Here is a 15,226-nt window from a genome sequence, read left to right on the forward strand (position 1 = left end):
TAACATTTACACGGTGAATAAAATCGAGTGAACCCAACAGAAGTCTCCGCCTTCTACATCGACTGACCAATCACGGTAGAGGAAGGGTTGGCCACATGACGTTTTCATTGCAGTCTCCGCCTTATGCATTAGACCAACCAATCACATACGACATTTCTGTCATACTCATTCCATATTCATGATATTTCGCGCGCTTTTCAACCACGTGGATATTTCGCGCGAAAAGTGAGTCCTGTCTGGGGAAAAAAACTCAGTTGCGGAGGAACAGCGCCAAGAAGCGACAGAAACAATGGCGGTAAGCGAATAAAGCGATCATCTGAAATATAACTCACATATTCACATTGTATCATATGTTTATGTTCTGTGCACTATAGTGCAGTGTGTCACCTATGATTTTGACTGATGTAGCTTATGTTAAAGAAGTAGAAACGAAAGTTGAACGTTTTGTTGTGGTTGTAGCTGAAACGTCAGCCATGATGTGGCATATGAAGTTAGTTTATGTGTAGTTATCCATCGTACACAACACCGATCACACTTAATAAATAGTCACACTTTCCATCCCGGGTAGTATTCAGTAAGATCTATAAGATCCTGGTCGACAAAGCATCGTGACATCTTGCTGCTCTGTTTGTGCCATGATGTTAGTTGCCCACTGACTTCCATTGTTGCTTTGCTAACTAGCTAGCTCGTATGTTATTCAGATTCAGATTCAGATAACGTTTATTGCCATTATGCTTGACACATAGGAATTTGTTTTGGCATTACAGTAGGTGCATTTAGGCTTTTTTCACATATATACATGAACAAAAACAAATACAAATGCAAAAACAGGACAACACAGGACAGAGCATTGGATAGTGCTATATATATATGTTGTCCTGTTTTTGCATTTGTATTTGTTTTTGTTCATGTATACATGTGAAAAAAGCATAAATGCACCTACTGTAATGCCAAAACAAATTCCTATATGTGTATATATAAAGTATGTATATATAAAGTGCAGTGCAGAGTTTATCAGAGGTCCAGTGCATATTCAGATTATTAGATGGCTTATCATAAGGCAACTCTTTTAAATACTTAAAACTCTTAAGCTATTAAAGTATTTCAATATCTGGGTTTGTTATGCATACTTGCATGCATTTTTGGATTGGTTTTCCACTACTGTAAGAGAAAACGAATGTCAACGTCATCGCCAACCCGTTTGTCGCCATCTTTTAACAACATTTTAACAACAAGGTTTCATCTCCTCCTTTGTTTCCAGGATTCTTCCGAGTCGAACCTGATGGTCACCAGCCCGAACCCGGGCCCCAGGCGCGGGGACATGACGTCCAGCCCCGGCCGGGACCTGCCGCCGTTCGAGGACGAGTCAGAGGGGCTGCTGGGGGACGTCACTCTGGTGGAGGAGGAGGAGGAGGACGGGGATGGAGAGGAGCTGATCGGAGACGGGATGGAGAGGTGAGGGAGAGGAGAACCACAGGGGTGCTCTGTCAACAGTGGGGGGTGTCTGTCTGCCGGTAGTCATAACAAACTTGGGTCAAATACTTGATGTATTTTGCCTGACGGGAACACTAGTAAGTAAGTAAGTAAAATGTATTTACAGAGCACCTTCCCTAGACCAAGGGTCACAAAGTGCTTTACATACATAACAAGGAAAAAGACACAATAAAACATAATACAAGAGCGAAAGCCACAGCAGGTTAAAATAGGCAAAACAAGTGAAAATAAAGTAACAGACAACAGGTCTTGTTTACCTTTCACTAGAAAAGAGGCAGCCTGAACAAGCACACCTCTTGACTCATGCGTGATATTGATGTGATCCATAAGAGAGCCTTGACTTACATGCAGCTCTTTTCATGAACATGCCTTACATAGACTGTGTTCATGGTTTCATATGTTATGTCACATTGCCTGTGTACTAATACTAATCAGAGACAACTCTCTCCCTCTCACCCTCACCCGTCTCCTCCCCCCCCCTCTCTCCACAGGGACTACCGGGTGATCCCAGAGTTGGACCGGTACGAGGAGGAGGGTCTGGACCTGGACGAGGACCTGTCTGAGCTGTCCCCCGGGGCCCGCGCCGCCGCTGAGGACGCCATGCAGCGCCGGGACAGAGAGCAGGGGCTGAGCGGTCGCCTCAGGAGGGGGTTGCTCTATGGTGAGTTAGAGGAGGAGCGGGGGGGGGCTGCTCTATGGTGCGTTAGAGGAGGGGGGCCTTAGAGGGACATTAAGGCATAAAACATATCACCAACAATAACAACAATAATACTTTATGAATGAATGTTGCATCCTCTAAACCCCTCTCCCGACGAACCGCAGACAGCGAGGACGAGGACGACGAGCGTCCCGCGGCGAGGAGGCGGCGCATGGCCGAGCGCGCGGCGGAGGGCGTGACGGGGGAGGGCGAGGACGAAGAGATGATCGAGAGCATCGAGAACCTGGAGGACATGAAGGGCCACTCGGTCAGGGAGTGGGTCGTCATGGCAGCGCCGCGCCTGGAGATCTACCACCGCTTCAAGAACTTCCTGCGGACGCACGTGGACGAGAACGGACACAACGTCTTCAAGGAGAAGATCAGCGACATGTGCAAAGGTAAACAGGAAGTCTAACTGGAAGTCTAAGGACACATGGCAAATTTCACTGTTCTGTCTTCCACCACTCTTTTATACTCTCCTCCTCTCCTCTCCTCTCCTCTGTCCTCAGACCACTTTTCTTATCGTTTCTCATCCTGTCCGCTGTATTTGACTCTGACTCTCTCGTCCAATCAGAGAACAAGGAGAGTCTGGTGGTGAACTACGAGGACCTGGCGGCCAGGGAGCACGTCCTGGCCTACTTCCTACCCGAGGCGCCCACCGAGATGCTGAAGATCTTCGACGAGGCGGCCAAGGAGGTGGTCCTCGCCATGTACCCCAAATACGACCGCATCGCCCAAAACATCTACGTGCGCATCTGCAGCCTGCCCCTGGTGGAGGAGCTGCGCTCACTCAGGTAGACGCCGGGACGAGAGGAGGAGCGTGACACCGCACGGCAGGGGAGGCTGGCGGAGGTAGAAATCGGAGGACGGGGCTCATTGTAATGCATGGGATGGAATCAGGACACATGTTTGATACCATTCCTCCTTCCGTTCCAAGCATTACAATGAGCCTGATTTCTACCTCCACCAGCCTCATTTACATTTACATTTTTGGCATTTAGCAGACGCCTTATTCCAAAGCGATTTACACTCGATACATTTGACTAAGCAAGTGAATTATCAATCCACCAGTCGTAGCAGGAAGAATAATCTAGCTCAGGCCCGGGGGGCCCATTGGCAGTCTCTGTGCTTGAAGGAAAAATCTACTTCTATCACCATCTTCTAAACCTACACTTTTTAAATTGTATTTATTATATAGACACTGGAGAAACAGAGAAACAGTACAAGGGGGGCAATAGAAGTTTTAGCGGACACAGTAAAGGGGAAAAAAAGCGGGTGTCTTCAGGAGACGCAGTGCTGGGGGGCAGTAGAAGTCTCAGGAGGAGCAGTTAAGGTGTAACCTGAAGAGATGGAGGTCTTGAGTCTCCGACAGAGGATGGGTAGTGACTCTGCAGTTCTGACAGCTGTGGGAAGCTCATTCCACCAGCGGGGAGCCAGTGTAGTGAAGAGACGTGATCGGGCAGCATGACTGCCTCCCCTGTGACCCTCCTCTCTCTGCCTGACCTGACCTGACCCCCCTCTCCCCTCCAGACAGCTGCATCTGAACCAGCTGATCCGGACCAGCGGCGTGGTGACCAGCTGCACGGGGGTTCTGCCCCAGCTGGGCATGGTCAAGTACAACTGTAACAAGTGTAACTTCATCCTGGGCCCGTTCTTCCAGTCCCAGAACCAGGAGGTGAAGCCGGGCTCCTGCCCCGAGTGCCAGTCCTTCGGACCCTTCGACATCAACATGGAGGAGGTGAGATGACCGGGGGAGGAGAGAGAGAGGGAGGGAATAGAAATGTGTTGTGGATGAAAAGGATGGAAGTTTGCCTTTTGGTAAATGCACTGCACTTATATAGCGTCTTATTCCAAAGCGCTTTACAATGGCCTCTCATTCACCCATTCACACACACTATCACACACCAATGGCGGCAAGCTACCGTGCAAGGTGCCGGCCGGTTCATTGGAAGCAATTTGGGGTTCAGTGTCTTGCCCGAGGACACCTCGACACGTGGCCAGCCGGGGATCGAACTGCCGAACCGCCGACCTTGCGATCAATAGACGCCGGCTCTACGTCCTGAGCCACAACCGCCCCAGACGCCTTCTGCGCCACCTTAAAGGAATATCGAAAAACATACATTGAACTGTAAATGTATGATGGAATCACCTTACAGGAATTGCAAAAACATCCCAATACTATAATACTATAATACTAATAATACTAAATCTACCTATCAGACGGTGTACCAGAACTACCAGCGAATCACCATCCAGGAGAGCCCCGGCAAGGTCGCCGCCGGCCGCCTCCCCCGCTCCAAAGACGCCATCCTATTGGCCGACCTGGTCGACAGCTGCAAACCGGGCGACGACATCGTACGTACCTTCCGTCCTGAAGCAGAGAAATGTTTTATATGTTCAATACGGCAAAGGAAATAGAATAGAGCAGCTACAGGTCAGAGTTCAACCGCTTACCCCCCCCCTCTCTCCTCTCACAGGAGCTCACGGGGATCTACAACAACAACTACGACGGCTCTCTGAACATGGCCAACGGCTTCCCCGTGTTCGCCACGGTCATCATGGCCAATCACATCACCCGCAGGGACAACAGCGCCTCGGTGGCCGAGCTCACGGACGAGGACGTCAAGGCCATCGTGGCGCTCAGCAAGGACGAACGCATCGGAGAGAGGGTGAGGAGGAGGGGGGTTGGGGGGCTAGGGGTTGAGATTTAGGTCTTTCATCACAATGTTTTCATCAGTTTTGCACCATATTGACCTGTCCTGTGTTCTGATTCTGATCCGGGTTCTGGCAGATCTTCGCCAGCATCGGACCCTCCATCTACGGCCACGAGGACATCAAGAGAGGCTTGGCCCTGGCGCTGTTCGGTGGCGAGCCCAAAAACCCAGGTAGGCAGAACACAGCCACCATCCTGCAGTGTAGTACCTCTTACTCACCATTGGGTGGTGCTCTTACCTCAGAAGTTAAGTTTATTTGTCATTACATTACACAATGTAACGAAACCCCCCCCCCCCCCCCCCCCCCCGGGCAGAGCAGCTGTCAACATCCCCAACTATGACATTTCAAAGATAAGAAGCTAATAAAAAAAGTTGTACAACAAATATTAAAAACAGTAATAATGATATAGACGAATCGATAATCTAGAGGCTGTCTTGTGTTCTGTCGTCAGGCGGGAAGCACAAGGTGCGCGGTGACATCAACGTGCTGCTCTGCGGCGACCCCGGCACGGCCAAGTCCCAGTTCCTGAAGTACGCCGAGAAGGTGTCCAGCCGCGCCGTGTTCACCACGGGCCAGGGGGCGTCCGCCGTGGGCCTCACCGCCTATGTCCAGCGCCACCCCTTAACCCGGGAGTGGACCCTGGAGGCCGGCGCCCTGGTTCTGGCTGACCGGGGGGTCTGTCTGATCGATGAGTTTGATAAGGTGAGGAGGGGGAGGGGGGCGGGGATGGGGCCACTGGAGATTCTTTTGCTCCACAGATAAAAATGTGTTTGTCAATGCTGAAATGAAATGATAGTTTTGGAATATTGGGGATGTTCATGTTCTTCCTGTTTCCAAACAAGTACAAGTCATTTAATCGTTCATCATCACCAACAAACCGTTTAACTTATTTAGTGTTGAGGGGGAGTAAAGTCACCCCCCGAGTGACAACATTCTAAGCCAAGCGAAACAACAAATGACGATGCTTCATTTTGTAGCCAATCAAAGTATTGTTGCTAGGTAAATACCACATAAAACACTTGGTACTCTAGGGGGTGAATGTTCCAGCATTGTCTGGCGATTAGTGAGTTAATGGTTCTCTTGACCACGGCCATTTTAATGATCGTTGCAGAGTGGAATATCCTGGTTGAATAAACACATTTTAACAGTCATGTATACAATATACAGAATACCAGATAACCAACTGCTTTAGAACGAGCTACTCCTCAACAAAGCCACAATCAAACAATATCAATTTAGCAGCAACGTCATAATAACAAAAAGCAAATAACAGTATTAACTAGACAGGTACAATTCCTGTGGAAATTGTGAAGAGTGCTTGCCCCCCCCCCCCCCCCCCCTCCGGGCCACTCCACTGCATCACCCGGCGAAGACCACGTTTCTCTAGCTCACCCAGGGGCCGAGCTAACTAGCGCTAACTTGCGCTAGTTACCTAGTGCTAGTTAGCTCGGCCCCTGCTTGCTCGTTAGCTCGGCCCCTGCACTTGCTACTGCAAGCACACTTCCATAGCTAAATGGAAGAAGACAGTAAAGATGTCACTAGCCTAGCGTGTCTGATGATAGCGCCGTCCCCCTCCTCCCTCCAGATGAACGATGCAGACAGGACCAGCATCCACGAGGCCATGGAGCAGCAGAGCATCTCCATCTCCAAGGCCGGCATCGTCACCTCCCTGCAGGCCCGCTGCACCATCATCGCCGCCTCCAACCCCATCGGTGAGGCTCGGCTGCACAGGGACACACACTTGAGACTTGACTTCAAATCAATATATATATATATATGTTACGGTACATGTGGGAATACGGTACATGTGGGAAAACTAGGGTTAGGGTTAGGTGCTACGTTGATTTGGTACATGCTGGCATGTCTAACCCTAACCCTACCCCTAACCCTAGCACCTAACCCTAACCCTAGTTTTCCCACATGTACCGTAACATATACATGCCAATAGAGAAAGAGATGGATAGAGGATGGATGAATATCATTGGCATCTCCACGGCAACACAACCATATTTAATGTGTCATACATGAGCTCAACTGACGACTTATTATACTGATTTGATATCCAAGTCCTTGGTTTGCCTCAAAACAAGAGCCAATAACCCTCTGACTTGTCTTATGCTGCTACAGACACTCACACACACACACACAGACCATACCTGTCCTTGGCTACCAGTTTAACCGCTTTCCCTCCCTGTGTTGGCCAGGCGGCCGGTACGACCCCTCCCTGACCTTCTCTGAGAACGTGGACCTGACGGAGCCCATCGTGTCTCGCTTTGACATCCTGTGTGTGGTCCGAGACACCGTGGACCCAGTCAAGGTACCCATACAGAACCCACTTCAAACAGCATTCCGTTGAGTTATTTATCTGGTTATTGAGGACAGAAGAGTGGAGGTGGATGAGAGGATGAGAAGAGTGGAGGTGGATGAGAGGATGAGAGAAGAGTGGGGGTGGATGAGAGGATGAGAGAAGAGTGGGGGAGGATGAGAGAAGAGTGGAGGTGGATGAGAGAAGAGTGGGGGTGGATGAGAGGATGAGAGAAGAGTGGAGGTGGATGAGAGGATGAGAGAAGAGTGGGGGTGGATGAGAGAAGAAAGAGGCAAGCTGAGACGGATGAAATGAAGTCAGCAGCACATTTAACTGACTGTGTTTTTGATTTGCCCCCCCCCCCCACCACCTCCCCACAGGATGAGATGCTGGCCCGCTTCGTGGTGGGGAGCCACATCAAGCACCACCCCAGCAACAGGGAGGCGGGCGCGGCCGCCATGGAGGAGGTGGTCCTGCCCAACACCTCCGACGCCCCGACCATCCCCCAGGACCTGCTCCGCAAGTACCTCATCTACTCCAAGGAGAGGGTCCGACCCAAACTCAACCAGATGGACCAGGACAAGGTGGCCCGCATCTACAGCGAACTGCGCAAGGAGTCTATGGTGGGTGAAGAGAGTGAGATGGATGGAGAGAGAGATGAATAGATAGATACTACATAGAGACGTATGTAGTTGGATCTGAGTTATGCTATTGGTTATACTTTAAACATGTCTTAGAGGTAGTCATATCCATCAGAGGTGATCATATCCATCAGTCACACATGCACTCGTGGCAGAACCAGTAGTAACTGTGTGTGTGTGTCTCCGTCTCCCAGGCAACCGGCAGCATCCCCATCACGGTGCGCCACATCGAGTCGATGATCCGCATGGCGGAGGCCCACGCCCGCATGCACCTGCGGGACTACGTGGTGGAGGACGACGTGAACATGGCCATCCGGGTGATGCTGGAGAGCTTCATCGACACGCAGAAGTTCAGCGTGATGAGGAGCATGAGGAAGGTGAGCAGACACGCCCACTGGGCTTCTGACTCGAATGCGATTGGCTGTCAGTGTTTCAGGAACAATACGTTTCAGGAACCAACAAGTAACAATCAGAACAGTCACTAACTTGCACAGAGAAGACCCACGGATGCTTGTGTAGCTCTCCCTGGTTTCCTATATCTGTGCTACAGTGATGTCTGGTCTGTACCTCTGCATAGGGAGAGCCGTCTTCTCTCCTACATGTATTCAGCGGACCAGCACAAACTCTACCCATATCACAAGCAGTTGTTGGTATGGGATGCAACAGTAATTTTGACTGAGTTGTGTGTGAGAGATCTCCCTCTCTAGTAGGACATTGGGTGGTTATGAGGTACAATATCATAATTGTTTAATTTCTGTCCTACAGAAAAAAAAACAGTCACTACCCTCTTTTATAGTCCCTACCACAACCCAAGATCTTGTCACAGGATGTTGTATGTCTCGTATAAACCCTGACCCCCCCCTCCTCCCTCCAGACATTCGCCCGGTACCTGGCGTTCCGGCGAGACAACAACGAGCTCCTGCTGTTCATCCTGAAGCAGCTGGTGGCGGAGCAGGTGACCTACCAGAGGAACCGCTACGGCGCCCAGCAGGACACCATCGAGGTCCCCGAGAAGGACCTGGTCGACAAGGTGACGCCCCCCCCCGCTCACTATGACCCTAACACAACTAGAATCTGCGTGTTTGTATTCCACTTGGCATGCTAGTGCTAACTAACCATGGCTGCCTCTCAGTAGTCCGACGAGGGATTGCAACCACTGCCCTGAACATTTTAAAATAGAAAGTGCATCGTTTTTCTTTTTAAACCACAACATTTTAGTTTTTTTATTATTATTTTTAAATGACTGGAACTTAAATAGGCACTACATTTTAGAAACACTGCTATGTCTGCCTGTTTTTATTGTATGTATTAATGTATGTGATCTATGTGTGTTTTTAATGTGGAAACTGTATTCTTGAGCTGCACCTCTGCCTGTCGAAGGAGAATTTCCGTCACTGTGTGACAGACAACAAAGCAATCTTGAATCTAGTCTTCAGTGGTGTTCCTCTGCTGTGCATCTGTTAGGAGGAACCCTTGGGGACAGAGGATGTTTGTCTCCCTGGTCCGTACTAATCTGTTCTCCATCCCTCCCTCCCCCAGGCCCGACAGATCAGCATCCACAACCTCTCCGCCTTCTACGACAGCGAGGCCTTCCGCTCCAACAAGTTCTCTCACGACGCCAAGAAGAAGCTGATCGTGCAGCAGTTCTGAAGCACTCCGCCGCTGTTCCCTCGGCTGTTCGTCTGAGGATCAGAGGAGACTTGGGGATATGTAAATAATTGTATATGTTTGCCACCTTGTTGGTAGAAAAAAGGACCAAGAGACCCCCCCCCCCTCCCCTCCCAACATGGACCCAATGGCTTCATGGGTCAATTTGTTGTTCCCGTTCAATTAAGACTTACATTTCAGTGATACATTTCATACTACTTCAACTTTTCTAGTTTCGTCCTCTTGGAAAATGTGTTTTCGTGAGGCTGAGATTTGGCTGCAGAAATGTTTTGAAGGTAAAAGATGAGTTGTGAAGTCTAGTTTCAGTCTTTCAGACTGTGAGCCTGTATTATGAGATGTTGTTGACTTGAATCCATCTGTGACGTGGAACGCTTGTGCTGTTGGTGTGTGTGTGTATGTGTGTGTGTCTCTGTTTTGTGGGAAGTTAATTCCCAGTCATGTCTGTGAGAATGTTTTGATATTAAATAAGAGATATTTGTGGAACGCTTAAGTGTCTGTACACGTGTATAACTTAAAACCTTTTCTGATCCAACGGACCCACAGGTGGATCCGAAGTGATATAAAGAGCTTACCTCGATCAATTCTCTTCATCGATATCACATTTTTTTCACAACTTTGCATGCTATACGATGCCACCATTTTTTTCCCGAGACGGTAAACACGGCCTAAGTCACTTCCAGTTTTCTCCAACTGGAGAATGTGTCATGTCCGGTTTCAACGCCGAATTTCCATACCATTGGTCGGCCAACCCAAAAAAATCCCCTCCCCCCCAAAAAATCTGATGCATGAGAAAGGTCAAAGGTCAAAGATGGTGCCAAAATATCTCCAAATGGCCTAAACATATAGGTGTCCGCCTAAACATACCTGTACTAAAACAGGTACAAAGTTGCATTTGCTCACATTACTAGCATCGACTTTGGCACAAGTACTAATAAGACCCTGGAGTACTGATTCCTAGATGATTTGGGCTTGGTTATCAGGTTTCCAAGGTGATATTCACTGTAAAAGCTGTTGTTTTTTTAGGCGGAGACTGAATTTGAGATGTTTTATAATGTTCTAGCTCTATTTACTCTGACACAGTAACATAGATTTTGATTTCTGACACTTCTACAGCCAACCCACAGGTGTTAGCTTTCATTTGATAACAATATCATTATGAAGGCCCTTGTGATTGTGGAGATATTCTATATTCACTGTGGGCATGTCATTTCGAGCAGAAAACCAGAAAAATGAGGTGGATAAGAATAGCCCATTCAGTCTTGAGCCTTCGGACAGAGTCTAGGACCCAGATCCAGTCTCACCTGCAGAGACTGCGCCAGCATCGACGTAGGAGCCTATACATTTACAACATACAAATAATACTTTCTCAACTCCAGATCTCAACAAGCGAATCTAGTCCACTAGATATTACAATCGGAAGCTTTGGAGGCGCATGTTACTGGTCCATGCCAGACAGATTAGTAGTGCGTTGTTGGGGGCAGAATGTGAGTCGGCGTATTTAAAGCCCCTCTAATTAACGGGACAATACGACATCTGGTCCTACGGGAGAGGGGGGGGGACAGACAGACTCGGTGCTCTGACATGCAGATCACAATAAACCGGTGTATCCCAAAGACGCACGGTAGATCTGCGCACCGGACAGACAGACAGACAGACAGGCGATGACTCTTGCTCTCTCCATCGGCTCATATCGATGATCAGCACCGATCGATTGAACATCATCATACATTAAGGCTGACGTTGTGATCGCTGCAGACATGACGACGGGCCTTTCTCGTGCGCTCCTGCTCGGTAAGTCTGGTTTTATTATCCCCGGGTAACGGTAACACATGATCCTAAAGCGTTGAATCGGTGTTACGTGCTGTGCTGTACGATATGCGCGTGGTTTTATTGTTTTTCCAATTCAATCTTTATGGTTATGTAATAAATCGTGAGCTTAGAATGAGAAGGTTCTATCTCCGTTTAGGGCAGTTCAGAGATATTGAGCGTCAAAGTTTTTACATTCCATGATGTTCTGTGAGATGGAACCTTTGTATTTTATTAATTACTAACTCAAAAATGTCAACATTTTAAAAATAACACCACACAGGCATTAATAAACACCTAATGGATCAGATTATGTGAAAAACTCAATCTTGACAAAAATGGAGATAGAACCTTATAATTCTAACGTCACGAAATGTGGATCTAAGACAGTCGCCGACACATCAGCGTTATTCTAACGGTGTTCTCACAGGCAGTGTGCCCAGGTTTGTGCACGTAGTGATCATGCATCATGCGGTACAGTGTTTACATGCAGCCCTACGATGGGTTATTGACTCACACAGACGCATGGGGATTGTCGTTTCGTTGCAGGGAGCCAGCATCGATCTGGGCTACTGTAAATACTGTAAATATGGACTGTTCTTTTGATTCTATGTCATTAGTCTGGCTGTGTTTACGGTCTGACTTACTGAATACTTCTTGTCTGAACTTCAAATCCTTAGTATAGATGTCATGTGTAGCCTAATTTATTATTAAACAGGTTTAATGTTTCATAAGCTACATACATTCATTTGTTCAATGTTCATGTTATTTTAATGTCACTTTTGATCATCTTGGTTGATACAGTCATATGTTGTTGTTTTGAGTGTGTGTGTGTGTGTGTGTGTGTGTGTGTGTGTGTGTGTGTGTGTGTGTGTGTGTGCGTGTGTGTAGTATATAGGCTACATCTGCAGACAACAGAGAGTATGTAATGTCAGTCGTGTGTTCAGACGTCACAGTGAGGTCTGGAGACGTCCAGGCCTTCACTGATTGTGGGGGTGAGGCTTTGGCAGGGGCTCCACACACACACACACACACACACACACACACACACACACACACACACACACACACACTGAGCCTCTCAACTCGGCTAGTGACAAAGAGCCCAGAGCTTAAAGAGCGTATTGATAGGCATCACATCGTGACAGCCTCTCTGTGAAAAGTTGACTAACCCTTAACAATTACACTGAGTATGTAGTGTGTGATGTTGAGTATGTATTGTATTGTGAGCTGCGTGAAGCTGCAGCTGACAGATAGCGTGATACAGTACATTTGCATCGGCCCCGAAAGAACAAGGCCAGCTCTTCTGTATGGAGACCACACCCCCCCCCCTCTCTCTCTCTCTCCCTAACTGCCCCCCCCCCCCCTCTCTCTCCCTACCCCCCCCCCCCGCTCTCTCCCTAACCACCCACCCTCTCCCTAACTCCCCCCTCTCTCCCTAACTCGAGTCTCTCTAAGGACAACATTCCTATGCAGTCTGCATTCTGTTGTTTCTTTATGTCTTTAGGTACACAGCGTATGAAGTGTTTTGTTGGTTGTTGAATCGCTTCCAGTTGGCTCGTCCATCCCCTCTTCTCTCCCTCTCTCTTTCTCTCTCTCTCTCCATCCCTTCTTCTCTCCCTCTCTCTTTCTCTCTCTCTCCATCCCCTCTTCTCTCCCCTGTGACTCTCTTCCCAGCGTTGTTGCTGCAAATGAGAATAGGTTCTCAGTCAAGTCAGCTAACGTGGTAAAGTAAGGGTTAAACACATCCAGAATGAAGCATTTCAGTAGACAGGCCCTATATACTGTAGATATCCTGCAGGGGTATAGATAGTCCAGCCCTATCAGCGGTGTCGTACTAACTTTGTCTTGCTAAGATATGAAGCTATCAGCCTCTACACCTGCTCTCTGTCTCCTGTGTGGTGATTGACTCTCTGCTGTAGGACCTGGGGGGATTCTTCTGCTCCTGATATCTGGACAGATACAGATCTGTCTGCTGCTTCCCCAGACTCTGGTCACCTTTTTCTTCTAGTGAGCAATGGGCACTGCAGGCAGAGAGGCAGACAGATAGACAAACAGACAGACAGGCAGAGAGAGAGGCAGGCAGACAGACAGACAGACGGGTAGAGAGGCAGGAGGACAGACAGAGAGGGAGGGAGGGAGGCAGGCAGGTAGGCAGGCAGGCAGGCAGCTAGGCAGACAGACAGACAGGTAGAGAGGCAGGAGGACAGACAGAGAGGGAGGGAGGGAGGGAGGGAGGGAGGGAGGGAGGGAGGGAGGGAGGCAGGCAGGCAGGCAGGCAGGCAGCTAGACAGACAGCAGGCAGGGAGACAGACAGGCAGGGAGACAGGCAGACTGGCAGGTAGGGACACAGGCAAGCAGGCAGGTAGGCAGGCAGGCAGGGAGACAGGCAGGTAGGTAAGTAAGTAGGTAGGTAGGTAGGCAGGCAGGCAGACAGGTAGGGAGGCAGGCAGACAGACATAGAAGCAGGCAGGGAGGGAGGGAGGGCAGGAGGCAGGCAGGCAGACAGACAGGCAGGCATACAGGCAAGCAGGCAGTCAGGTAGGTAGGCAAGCAGGCAGACAGGCAGGCATACAGGCAGGCAGCAGTCAGGTAGGTAGGCAAGCAGGCAGGCAGACAAGCAGGCAGGCACGCTGTATGGCAGGCAGGCACACTATAAATCTCACTTCCCACAGTTAATGGTGCCTTGCCTACGCAGTGCTGCAGTCAGCCTCTCTGCTGTCACCTGCATCCTGGAGACCAGGTCCGCTACAACCATCTGATCTTCAGTCGACTCCCTTATCCAATACTGGATACATGGCTGAGACTGGATGTCTGGTGGATGTTGACAGGGTAGGGTAGGGAGACTGAGTGACAGGGGGCAATCAGATGTGAGGTCCTCGGGCGATCCTTGAGTGTGTCTCGGGCAGGGCTACCTCAGTACAGGAGGCGACTCCCAACCAGCCCCGCTTTGGCAGTGTCATGTGACCTGGTGATGACTCTCTAGCTCACTCTGCCTTTGCACACATGCACACGCACACGCACACACACACACACACACGTACACGCATACGCATACGCACACGCACACACGCACACACACACACACACACAGGCAGTGCCCCTCTCTTTCGGCACTGACTCTCTCTATCTCTATCTCTATTTCTCTCTCACACACACACACACACACACACACACACACACACATAGGCACTCTGCCTCTTTCTCTCTCTCTCTCTCTCTCTCTCTCTCTCTCTCTCTCTCTCACACACACACCCAAAGAGGCACTCTGCACCTTTCTTTCTCTCAGTTCATCATATGATATGTGAAGTGAATATGGAATTTCACAACTTTCTCTCTCTGTGTGTCTCTCTCTCTCTCTCTCTCTCTCTCTCTCTCTCTCTCTCTCTCTCTCTCTCTCTCTCTCTCTCTCTCTCACACACACACACACACACACACACACACACACAGGCACACTCTCTCTCAGCAGGAGAGCAGAGAAACCCAGTCAGGATTACTGTACCCCTCCTGAGGAGAGGAGACGTGATCCTCCCCATGATGAACCACCTCCCAGGCACATCTGATCTGAAACACAGTGAGACAGGCCTCCAGCTGAGGGCTAAGGTCACCACACAACATGATGTTGTTGTTGTACCGGGGAGAGAAACAGCTGAAGCCATCAGGGTTCATCTTGTGAACATTTTTCAATGATCTGCAACCATAAAGGAAACAACCCAGTATCTTCCGTCCTTTGGTTAAACCAGACAGAATCAATCTACTGCAAAGGGAGGCTGGTGGAGGAAGACATCGGAGGACGTGCTCGACGTAATGCGTGGAAAGGAATGAGGATCACACACACTCCTCGTTCCATTCCACACATTACTGATCTACAGTAATGGGATACAATAGTATAGTAACAAC

General features: G+C 49.2%; 1 protein-coding gene across 1 annotated transcript; it reads left to right on the forward strand.

Annotated features, from left to right (window-relative positions):
• Positions 1–289: 289 nt before the first annotated feature.
• Positions 290–9,502, forward strand: mcm2 (minichromosome maintenance complex component 2; the record flags this gene model as incomplete). The annotated part of the gene is made up of 16 exons (XM_080545818.1): positions 290–295; positions 1,262–1,455; positions 1,986–2,155; positions 2,317–2,589; positions 2,766–2,985; positions 3,722–3,929; positions 4,412–4,546; positions 4,669–4,860; positions 4,983–5,076; positions 5,358–5,608; positions 6,492–6,618; positions 7,111–7,223; positions 7,592–7,834; positions 8,047–8,229; positions 8,727–8,882; positions 9,392–9,502. 16 exons carry the CDS (start codon positions 290–292, stop codon positions 9,500–9,502), a joined length of 2,676 nt encoding a protein of 891 aa, XP_080401944.1.
• Between the last annotated feature and the right edge of the window lie 5,724 nt (positions 9,503–15,226).

The sequence above is a fragment of the Nansenia antarctica genome, assembly GCF_963989245.1.
Source record: "Nansenia antarctica genome assembly, chromosome: 15".
Lineage (NCBI taxonomy): Eukaryota > Metazoa > Chordata > Actinopteri > Argentiniformes > Microstomatidae > Nansenia > Nansenia antarctica.